This window comes from Ursus maritimus, unplaced genomic scaffold (genome assembly GCF_017311325.1).
Source record: "Ursus maritimus isolate PB19 unplaced genomic scaffold, ASM1731132v1 scaffold_3, whole genome shotgun sequence".
In the NCBI taxonomy this organism is placed as follows: Eukaryota; Metazoa; Chordata; class Mammalia; order Carnivora; family Ursidae; genus Ursus; species Ursus maritimus.
The window spans coordinates 102,214,922-102,226,857 of record NW_024425563.1 but is presented as its reverse complement, the minus strand read 5'-3'; the positions used below and the strand labels follow the sequence as shown (position 1 = coordinate 102,226,857).

The window sequence follows — 11,936 nt, the reverse complement described above, 5'->3', positions numbered from 1 at the left end:
TTCCTCCTTTCCTGTGTCCTTTTGGATGAACTGTGTTACTTCTTTGAATGCCATTCTAGTACATGATTGGCTTTTCAGCTATATCACTTTAGAATTATTTATTTTTAGTGGTTTCATTCTTAGTACTATACCACTTAGGTATTCTGATTCAATGGGTTAGAGGTCGGAAGCCTAGTATTTAAGACCTTCTCCATACACTTTACTGAGGGTGGTCCATACACATGGCAAAGCTCATAGGGATACTCTGTCTCAGTCCTAACAGTCACTTTTAAATTCTGAAGAGACCTGGGTATATATAAATAATTCTTCATCCCTAGGATTTCAGCCCTGTGTCATCTCCGTAGAGTCCTTATAGGGCCCATCTAAGGGAATCTTCTCTTGATCCCACCATCTTTTTTTTCTCTCTCTCTCTTCACAACACCCCCCTTTATCTGCTATATAGCATTTATACAAACTTTATCTCTCCTTGCACTGCAAATTCTCTTAACTAGACCACAAGAAGCTCCACAAAGGTCTTATACAGTGCTCAATAAATAATTACTTACAGGTGTTCAAATAATTGTCCAAATGATTCATTCTAAAAACAAAATCACAGGTTGACAAGCTCACCTGTTACCACCAAATGAGTTCGTAATATTCTCAGCATAGTCAGATAACACACATTATAACCACTTCCCCAAACCAAACCTGGAGTATACCCAATGATGGACTCAATTCCAGACAGAGTCCCAAGACTGATACTGAAGGCAGGCCAGGTTTAGGGGCTGGAGGCTGTTCCGAGCTAGGTCGGTCATAATGTGATTATGTTGCTTGTAAACTTCATCTTGATCAATAAAACTGAGTACATGTAAAAAGTACGGTCAGGGGCCCTCGAACAAGATGAACTGCAGAAACCTCAGAAATCATCCAAATGGAATCCGATTAGCGAGATTTACGCAGTTCGTGTCTAATAGCGCAGGGACCGCGCAAGGCCGCAGGGCGGTCCTTGCTACGTGACCGCGAACAGGGCGAGAACGGGCTGCTGGGGCGCTGGCCACTCGGGGAAGTAAAGAGCAGACGCCTCACTCCACCCGCAGAAGAAAGCCACGCCCAAGAGCGCACGTCATCACGCGCCGCAGCGTACCTCTTCCGGGACGCGTGTCCGAGCCGGGCTCCGAGCTGCGCCTGCTCACTGATGTCTCCGCGTCTGAGGCACCAATGAACGGAAGCGTGGGCGGGCTAGAGGCCTGAGAATCGGTTTCCGGTTCCGGTGGCCGTGGGTCAGTCCGCTGTTGTGCTACGTGTCGCTGGCGTGTGAGGTGTTTGTTAGCAGGTGAGGCTGTGTCTGCTGGTGGGTTTGAGGATGAGCCCTTTGTGACTGGCGGCGGCGGCGGGGTGGGCGAGCCGGCGGGTGTCTCGGGGAGGCTGTCCGGGGCGGGCGGTAAGAAGGGCCGGTCGCTCGGGTCTGGGGCCGAGGTGTGGCGCTTTCCGCTGCCCACACACCTGCTCACACGGCCCTCTGCGGACCGCGGCCTCCGAGATCCCGAAGGAGACTGGCTCTGATGGCTGCTGGGCCTTCAGCGCTGAAAGCCCTGGCCCGGGCTGCGGCTTCCTGGCTGTTTGCCCTCGGCCTTCTCTGTGTGCAGCTCCTGCTGTGTTGGGGGCTGCCGGCGTCGTCCGGGCTCGCTCAGAGCTGGTGGGCTGCCGCCCGAGTTCCTCTGGGGTTGGCTTTGGGGACTAGTGTGTCGGAGGAGCTGTAGTCGGTCCTGGCCCTAGCACCGCTTCTGTGGGCTGTAGTGGGAGGACTGGTCTCGGTTCTAGATCGAGAGATGAGAGAGTGTCATTGGACCCCCTCCCCTGCAAGTGAGTGCAGTGTGTTGTGCTCCCTCCCCCCCGAAGAAAGTCTTAGCTCTCTCCAGGACAGCTATAAAGTTTAAGCTCCCTAGATTTGAAGAATAAACTTAAGTGAAATACTAAGAAAACACGCATGCTTTTGAAGGGACCCTGAGTGTTTATAGAATTTTATTCCACCTACCCACCCTAGGTGAGGACGGTGGAGCTTAGAGAGTTTATATTTCATAGACTGGGATTCGAACCACCAGCTGCTCTTTCAGTGGCACTCATTCATTGATTAAACAGAAATTTATTGAGTATTCATGTGCCTGGCCATTGTTCTAAACACTAGAGATAAAGTAAGATGCAAGGAATAAATGGGCCTCATTTTTTCATAAGTAGTGGCTCTCAAAGCTGAGATTGGGTGGTATTTCCCTATTGGGCGATGGCGGACTCAGAAGAACCTAGGTGATGAAATATACAGTGGTGTTTTCTTGAAAGTGTGTCCAACCTAAAGGTTTGGAGTTTAGGTGATAGCTTCCCGGCATCTGGATCTTGGCTTAGTCAGTCTTCCTGGATTTGTAAGTTTGATAGATGTATTCCACACAGACTACTCTTTCTGAAAGTGTTGTGTGGCCATGGTTTAGAACAATCAGATTGAAATCCATGTTGCCTCTAGTCTAGACGCTTGCAGCACCATAGTTGGCCTTCAGTGCACTTGACATTGGTTTCTGAGAGTTGAAGATAAAATGCAGAAAATATTTGTTGGATCCCAACATTGCTGGTTCCTTAGCAGGAACAATGAGAAGACCGCAGTGGGTAAGGAAAGGATGTTATTTAACTTGTTTAAATAACAAGTTTAACTTCAAAGGATGTCATTTAACTTATTTAACTTATGTTAGGAGCATAAAAGCATGGTAAGATCTGTGCTTTTTTAAAATTGCCTTTGATCTGATATTTCCCTGGAGTTTATAAAAAAAAATAATGTCAGTTTAGGCTTGGAATCTGTATTTTTTGTTTTGTTTTATGAGATAGAATTGACTCATCTCAGACATGAATTCATGGCTAGTCTCCTTTACATTGTGATATAACTGAGCAAGTACTTACTTTATGGTAAGTAATACCAGTGAGTATCTTTTTACTTTTTTGTTTTGTTTAGGCATCATGGATCAGGTAATGCAGTTTGTTGAGCCAAGTCGGCAGTTTGTGAAGGACTCGATTCGGCTGGTTAAAAGATGCACTAAACCTGATAGAAAAGGTAATAGTTTTAAAATGGGGGGAAAGATTAAATCTTTGCATTTTTATTAAGTCTTTTCTTTGATATCTTCCTGTTTAATAACTCTTGCATTATTTTCATCAACATTTGTAGTGATTTATTTTGCTTTATTGCTTTTTAATACTGTCACTTTTTCCTAGATTTTATATAATTTTTTACACTTTACAGATTTCTGTTTTATGTATTTTCAAATGGTGAAAGATTATTATAGTCTTATTTTCCATGTTGGGTTTGCCTTAGTCATAGTTAATGACTTTAGAGATTTTAGTATCTTCCACATTTCCACTCTGGAATATCTTTTGGAGTCCTCCCTGCTCTGCCACTGCCGCCTTCCCATTTCCTCCCCTAAACAAAACGTTAACATGAAATCAACAGTATAGTTGTTGCCAACCTAGGGAATTAAATTCTTATTTATCATAATTCATCTGTTAAAAGGTGCATCAGAATTTTTTTACTTTTGTTCATTTGAGTGCTGCCTGAAGTTAGGAGCTGGGAATGTAATAGAGAATATATTAATTATAGTATATATGTAGTATAATATATAAAAACATGTCATAGAGAATAGTGCTTGCTCTTGGGTAGTTTAGAATCTTTCAGGGAAGACAGTCACGAATGGCAATTATCACTTTAATTACAGCTGTGGAGTTTGATTTCTCAAGCTTTATTTCTGGCTTCATTATATCAAAGACAATAGACCTGTTGTTTATAAAAAAAAAGTCATGTTCTGTGTTTCTATAATTAATACTTTTAGCAGTATAACAACTTTTACAACATACACTGTGTATTTCTTTTATTCATGTTTCATTTCTTTTGGTATTCTGTTCATTTGCTAAGAGTATTTTGCTGCTTATTGATGAATTCACTAGCACGAGCAGACACTTTATTTCTATGTCCTTAAAATCAATAAAATATAAAAATTTAAAATCTGTGAAGCAATTTATTTCTTAATATCACATTTTGTTTAATTTAAAATGATATATTTACTATCAGGAGAAATGTACACCAGTAAGAGTAAGTTTATTTATGTCCCTGTTAGTTTTCTCTCCTATACTTGCAATGACAATGCAAAAAATAATCTAAATTTTGTGTTTTTAAATCCAGAATTCCAGAAGATTGCCATGGCAACAGCAATAGGATTTGCTATAATGGGATTCATTGGCTTTTTTGTGAAATTGATCCATATCCCTATTAATAACATCATTGTGTAAGTAAACTTTGGGAAATAGAAAATATCTAGGATAGAATGAATACAAATTGAAGGGCGGGGCGCCTGGGTGGCTCAGTTGTAAAGCGTCTGCCTTTGGCCCAGGGCGTGATCCCTGCGTTCTGAAATCGAGCCCCGCATTGGGCTCCTCCGCTGGGAGCGTGCTTCTTCCTCTCCCACTCGCCCTGCTTGTGTTCCCTCTCTCGCTGGATGTCTCTCTCTCTGTCAAATAAATAAATGAAATCTTTAAAAAAAAAAAAAATACAAATTGAAGGGGCACCTGAGTGGCTCAGTTGGTTAAGCGTCTGACTCTTGATTTTGGCTCAGGTCATGATCTCAGGGTCATGAGTTCGAGCCCCAGGGCAGGCTCCTCTTGGAGAGTTTGCTGGAGATTCTCTGTCTCCCTCGGGCCCTCCCCCTGTGCACATGTGCTAGCTTGCTCTTTCTCTCAAATGAGTCTTTAAAAAAATTGAAATTGTTTGAGTTGACAGCCTGCTTTTTGTTAATACATAGGTATGTCTTTTGACTAATGCTGCCAGAGTCTACTGGTATTTTTTTGAGTACTTGATAATTAGGAGTGATTTTATATGTTCTACAATCTTTATAGCAACTCTGAGATAGGCATGATTTTCTTTAATAAATAAAATTTTATAGTGTCAAGGAAGTGAGTTAAAAGCACTCAGTATGTGATAAAGCCAGTGGCAGAACCAGTAGTCAAATTTAAGTCTTCTTTATGCTATATATTAACTTGTTAGTTTTTAAGGTGCAGAAGAAATGCTCCCTGTCTGAAAATCACTACCTTGATATAGTTCAGACTAGACCAGATCTTGTAGGTTCGGATCCTCTTTTATTTTTACTTAATAGTACTGTCATGACCTTGGACAATGTACTTAGCTTTTCTATGCCCAGTTTATTGCATAAGACTAAAGCTCTTACTTAGATTATAGTAACGGTTAATGACTTAAGTCGTGTAGAACCCTAGAAAACAATTTGGGGAAGAACTGAAATGGAAGTTGTTGTGACTGTCTTGAGCCACTGGTACTAATGGAGGGTTTCTTAACCTTTAGTATGTTAGAGCGAAGAAGAAAATACAGAGAAACACTGGGATTACTTTATTCTTTCCTAAATGCTTTTCTTTTCCAGTTGATTACAACTTATGGAGAAACCTAATGGCAGTGAGCAATTAGAATAGTTCAGTTTTAGGCATTTTGTCAGAAAGAGCACAAGCAGGGGAAGCAGCAGGCAGAGGGAGAAGCAGTCTCCCCACTGAGCAAGGAGCCTGATACAGGACTCGATCCCAGGACCCTGGGAACATGACCTGAGCCACCCAGGTGTCCCAGTTTTAGGCATTTTAGTTTGGTGTAAAGACTTACTATGAGTTGCAGTATTTACTTCTCTGTGATTCTTGTATTTAATTAATCTGAGCTTTATCTGTCATTTAAAGGTAGTGATACCTGTTAGGCTTATTCTGTGGGATAGGGAGATATGGAGCAATTATTTAGAAGTGCTTTGTAAACTAGATCTTTTAAGTCCTAGGTACTTTACTATAGATACTGGTGGAATTTGTCTTCTAAATGACAAGTGACGGCATGATATTGTCAGATGGATTTTTTAAGTAGGTGGTTGTAGTTATTAAGCAGAAGTGCCACAAAGAGATACTTTAGGATCAGTGAAAGTTAGACCTGGAAAGGACCGGGTCTCTCAGATCTACTCCATCACTTCAGAAAAGAGATTTCTGAATCTCTACGTATATAACAGAGGTTATATTACTGGTGAGGAATACCAGCTCTGGAATGCTGGAATCATGGAGAGAATACTCAGGTAGAATTAGGAAACCTGACACTCCGTGTCCCTAGGCTACACGTAACCTCATCAGTAAGCAGAAGGGGTGGGGTGGGTTTCTGTGAAGTCCCTTCTTTTCCACACAGCTCAGTGTCTCCTGCTTCCCATTTCCGTGTCAGATTTAATTGATACAGTTAATATTTTCAGTTGATAGGGAACTTGTTTCTTGTAAACACCCCTCATTGTTCTTCGTTTTACCCTTTGGAATAACACCTGTCTCTTTCTTTCAGTATTTTGTTATATGAGTGCTTTTTACATTTTTTCCCCAGCCTTCAGTTAATACTGTCTTTTTAACTCTTGCCAGACATTACTGTCTGCCTTGAGTCGTTGATAGGGCCTGTTTCTCACCTTAGATTATGAGTTCTGAGATAATCCTGTTGTAGAGACTTACACACACACACTCTCAAAAATGTTAATATACATAAAATGTTAATATATGTAAATATATATATGTGTGTATATGTAATCTGTAGTGTGTGTTATACTGCAGAGCCTAGTCCATTGTACTCTTTCCCGTACCCAAGAGAAGCAGTCAGTGTTTGTTGATATAAGTGAACAACTTATGGTTCTTTATCTTTTCTGATGGTCGTGGTGGTAATAATAATCTCTAACATTTACTAGGCAAGCGTGCCAGGGACTGTTCCTGCTTTGGGCTGCTCCCTTAATCCTTCTGACACTTCTGTGAGGCTAGCATGACTATTTTCATTTTATAGATGAAGAAACTGAGGCATGAAGAGTGAATACTTAAGTTGCTTGGCTGGTAAGCGGTAAAGCAGCATATAAAACCCAGGCCGACTGACCCAGGAGCCTGTATGTTTAACCGTTATTAGGAGCCATCTTCCGTTCTGGCTCAGTTGAACCCTCCCCAGTCTGAGTCACACTCCTTCCTTGATGCTTCAGTTTGCATTTCATCAGTCCTCTTAAAATCCAGTATTTCGGGTTGAATGCCTGCTACAGATGTTTTCTTGCTAGCGGCTAAAATCCTCAGACAGTTTCTCAAATAACTGCTACAATAAATTTCCTTTATCTTGGGTTTAAACAGTTGGGGTGGTTTGTTTTTTGCTTAAGAATGGAACATTATCCTTGTTAAATTCCTTTTTCCTAGATTCCCTTAGGGAAGCCTTTTGAGTTTTTAATCTGCCCAACATTGTTATTTATCTTAGTTTTGTACTAGAGAATCTTTTATTTCGTTGTCTAAGTGGTGGCCTAAAGTACTGTTTAGGACTGGCACCCTTAGTGTACCCTTTTGGATTGAGATTAGTCAGGTTGTCCCCAAGAGGGTTTTGAAACAAGTATTCAGTTTCCTTTCTCTTATTTCTTTCCGTGGCAAACACATAATATCTTTTACCAATCTTAACCAGTCAGAGATTGTTCAACAGCTAGTTACTTAGAAAACTTGTCTTCTATTAACAAAATTGTGTCAGAGTTTAAGGAGTTAAAAGTCTACCTTCATATAGTTTTTACATTAACATGAAGGCCAAATAAAACATTCTGTGAGAAAAGCTATCAAAACTTTTTCTTCTCATGGTACTCTTCGACATCTATAAAAGCAAAAGATCTTTTTTTCCTGCTTGAGAAGAGCATAAGTCACTGTTTTGGTTATTTAGGGATGATAGCAAATGAAATATAACTGCAAGCTTCTCTTTCATTAGGCTGAATTATCACTTTTTATTTCTGTTATGGTAAAAGTTTTTCTATACAATTATAGCAGTCAGAAGTAATAGCTGTAGTATGATAATTTAAAGGACTTACATAGTTGTGGATATTTTAGTTACAGTAATACAATTTAATAACATAAACACTAAAAATAGTTAACATTAAAGCATATATTCAGGAGTATTTCTTTCAGGCATATTACTTTCATCTGGTAATACAATTATTTTTCTTTTTCTAACATTACTAAACAATACTAGGGGTGCCTGGCGGGCTCAGTCAGTAGAGCGTGCCATCCTTGATCTCAAGGGTGGTGAGTTCAAGCCCCATATTGGGTGTGGAGCCTACTTAAAAAAAAAAAAAATTAATACTCAGCATACTGTTACAGTGTTTAGGCTTTTGAAATTTAGAAGTTTTTTTGTAGAAAGATTTTTGTTTTCATTATGGTTAAACCCCTGTTTTTTAGTGATTGTAGTTGGGAACGGTTGAGCTAGTTTTATTCTTTATTTTCAACTGACTATATCAAATTGAAAAACTTAACCAACTAACTGTCCTATATGTAATTCATATTTTCCCTCTTGTTCAGAAAGACAAGACTGGTAAATAAGACTTAGACTGTTAAACACATTTCTGAAAAAAAAAAAAAGGATTCTGTGTTTTTAAGATAAGCTTATGCAGAAGCCACATCATCTCTAAGTCTCTTTTCCATTCCGAGATTTCAAAGTACAGTTTCTTCTTTATGCTCTCTTGGAGTTCTCAAATAACTGATTTTAGTTCCATAAAATTATAGCATATTACGTTTCAAATAATTATTGTTATTAAAATGTTCTATATACTCAAATGGACCATTTTTCTTTCTTTTACAGTGGCGGCTGAATACCTTTTTAGAAGTTTTTTTCATCTTGGGGATTGGTGAATAAGTGAGGATTTGAGAAGCTCATGGAGTAAAAATTTGCCTATGTGTTTTGTGTTTTTCTTTCATTTTTTGTCTTCCAAGGTGTTTTGTATTTGTAAATTAAAACAATTTCAAAATAAAGTTATCTTTTTCCATCATAGATATTTATCAAATTTGATAGGCAGTAATGGGTTATTTTCCCTCCTTCCCTTCGTACTCTCCTTTGTTCTTCATATTTTGCTTTATAGGAGAAATTAAAATGAAATACTGCACTTTCTGAGTGCACCTCTCTTGGATAAACATTTTCCTGTCACGGAAGAAGAAGCAGAGCGAGTAAAGGATGGTAAAGTTAATGAAGGAGTTTAAGGGTAGGGTAGGAGTTTTGTCCGTAAGCAGAATACAAGCAGGTAGAGCTCCTGTAGAAGTTTAGGTGCCAATGAAATAGCTTCCTGAAAATAACGATTAAAACTTCAGAGTGGGAGATACTCTTCAGACAAACTAGTCACACTGTCATAAATATTTAGAGTTCTGAAATATATGAAGAATTCACTGATACTGGAATGTGAGATGAAAGATGCCCTTCTTTCCCCTTTTAAAAAAAAGTAATGAGAGTTTATTCCCCTTTGAGAGGGGAAAAACCCCCAGTTTTTTTAGTCTGTTTGGTCTTTAGTTACTGTACTTTATTTCCCAAGTTCTAATATTTTTGTAATAAATTGGTTAGCAGCACTGAGAATTGTTGAATTAGTGTCTCCTACGTCTGAAACTAATATAACTAAGTTATACTTGAATAAAAAATGTTTTTTAATTGGTTAGTAGCACATTTTTGATGAATGTCCTCTGATTCTTCATGAATAAGGTAGACAGAAGTCTGACTGGTATGGTTGGGCAGCGTTCCTCAGTTTTGGAACCCGTGCTCCCCAGAGCGGTCTGTTCTCATAGTAACTGATCTTCTGCCTGTTTTTGAAATGCTGCCAAGTACTTCAGCTTCGAATGAATAGTTGTCTTCAAGGAACGAAAAATACAGCCTTGGATCTGTAATCATAGGGAGTCCATGTGGGCCCCTTTTACAGATACCAAGTTCCTTAAAGGCCGAAATGTGTGTGTGTGTGTGTGTGTGTGCGCGCGTGTGCGTGCACACATGTGCGTGCGTGTGTATATATATGCACAAATGCGTATATTTGTACATACACATGTAATACAGCATGCTAGAAAGGATTCTAAAATGCAGACTTGCTTTGCCTCTGGCAAATGTGCTTATCTTATTGGATAAGATAATTCTGAACAGTATTTTCTTGATATAAGGTAATTATGAATCCCTGTTTATAGCACGTATTATGGCTGTTCATTTTTTTGCTGGCTTGCTGGTTGACAGGTAAGGTGTTGCATACATATTTTATACTTACACATGTAAAATGAAGGCTGACCAATAACTACGACAGAATAACCTTCACACTCGATTGAAACTTACGTAGGAAAAATACATTAGATTTTTTTTATTAGCCATACTAGTGTATCTAAGAGCCAGTGCATTTGTGTTATAAAACAGTACTTGAACTTTAGCAAGAATAAGAATCATCTGAGTTTAAGCTACAGCTCTTCTACCCCTAGAGATTGATTCAGTAGGTCTGAGTGTGTCTGAGAATATGCATTTCGTAATGGCTGCTGGTACGTGGACCTTAATAGTGTTTTGTTTTGTTTTTGTTTTTTTAAGATTTTAAGTAATCTCTACCCCCAGTGTGGGACTTAGAACCCAAGATCAAGTCACATGTTCTACCGATTGAGCCAGCCAGGTGCCCCCAAAAGTTGCTAATGGTTTTGTGTTGCTTAAATACCTATATCAAAATAAAAGAATGCCCTTTGTATGGTAGTTCTGCCATTTCCATGAACCCTTATCCCTTAAAGCAAGTGCTTGGCCACCTAGTCCACTAGACTAACCTCTAATCACAAAAAGTAACAGAAAAATGCACATCGAGGAAGGAGACAGTAATAGTCCAGACAGCATGGCAGCCCCCTGTGGGAAATGTAGGAAATAAAGCCTGGTTCCAATTCCAGTTACTTTGTTACTGCTTAAAAACGATGTTTTACTCCAAAATCTGCCCTTGGGCCATTTGTCTCTCATTTCTTAGGAAGGTTCTACTTGGAATGAATGGTGTTTAATTTAACCTGAGTGCAGGAGGCGCCATTGTGTTCTGTGTTTGAAGGAGCACCGTATGTCAGAAAGTTTAAATGAGCTAAAGTGCTTAAAAGGAGCTGAATTCTACCTCTTATGTTACACACTGGTCATAATTTTGCTAGAGAAGGCCTTTAGGGTAGATTTCAAGATTGTTTGGATGCAGTTGTCCCATTTTCTGAGGCTTATCCTACCCATACTGTTCTCATCCCATAGCCACTCTTACAGTCCTGTATTTGCCTCTGTCCCTCGTGCTTTTTCGTCTCCTAATCATTCTTGCTTAATAGTGTGGTTTGTGGGCTCTGGGATGTCTTGCTATCATGAAATGGCTCACTGAAATAGGGCATCAGTCAATTCACTAATTACAAATTATTAAACATGTATCTGCATTCTGCCAAACACTTGTCGAATTTCTAAATGAATGTTATTACAAATGTTGACAGACTAGTAGAGGTTGGAGCCTATGCTTTATAGGTTAATGATACTCACATAAGGCCTTAAGTTTTCAAACTATTCCTTCTCAGTTGATCCTCACAATAACCCTGTGACAAGTAATGTAGATAGTGTATTCTCCAAAATAATGTCTACAGTTTGCTGCTTAGCCCTGCACTGCTGCACCATCGCACCTGGGTATTTTCTCTTTGTTGTCGGCCCCACTAACATAGAAATTCCAGGGGAGAGACATGTTGTCTAATTTATTGCCAAATCCCAAGTGCCAAGGGCAGTGTCTGCATGCAGTAGCCACTGCTTCCTAAATGAAGGAAGCAAGTGTTGGGGACATTGCAGATTTAACAGTTTCTTGTTTGTAAGGGCAGCACGGAACATGGCAATTTAGCTCACTGGGCCTAGTACCGTGCCCGAAGCAAATCCTCAACTTTCCTGGGTCAGAGCAACCTAGAATCAGAAAATTAATATACACGTATGTGTTGTATGTGTGTGTGACTGGTTTTTGATATAAGAACCCATATACATATATGTGTGTGTACATTACTTTTCTTTACATATCTGCCTGCACCATGTCTTAAATTGCATACTCCTTAGCTCTCAACTTAGAACGTAGCAGTTCTGGGTTTTTACCCTTCTG

General features: G+C 39.5%; 1 protein-coding gene across 1 annotated transcript; it reads left to right on the top strand.

Moving 5' to 3' along the window:
- Positions 1–1,159: 1,159 nt before the first annotated feature.
- Positions 1,160–8,840, top strand: SEC61G (SEC61 translocon subunit gamma). Its single transcript, XM_008703453.2, has 4 exons — positions 1,160–1,312; positions 2,972–3,070; positions 4,190–4,292; positions 8,654–8,840. The coding sequence occupies exons 2-4, from the start codon at positions 2,977–2,979 to the stop codon at positions 8,661–8,663; spliced, it is 207 nt and encodes a 68-aa protein (XP_008701675.1). The 5' UTR covers positions 1,160–1,312; positions 2,972–2,976; the 3' UTR covers positions 8,664–8,840.
- The last annotated feature ends 3,096 nt before the right edge of the window (positions 8,841–11,936 follow it).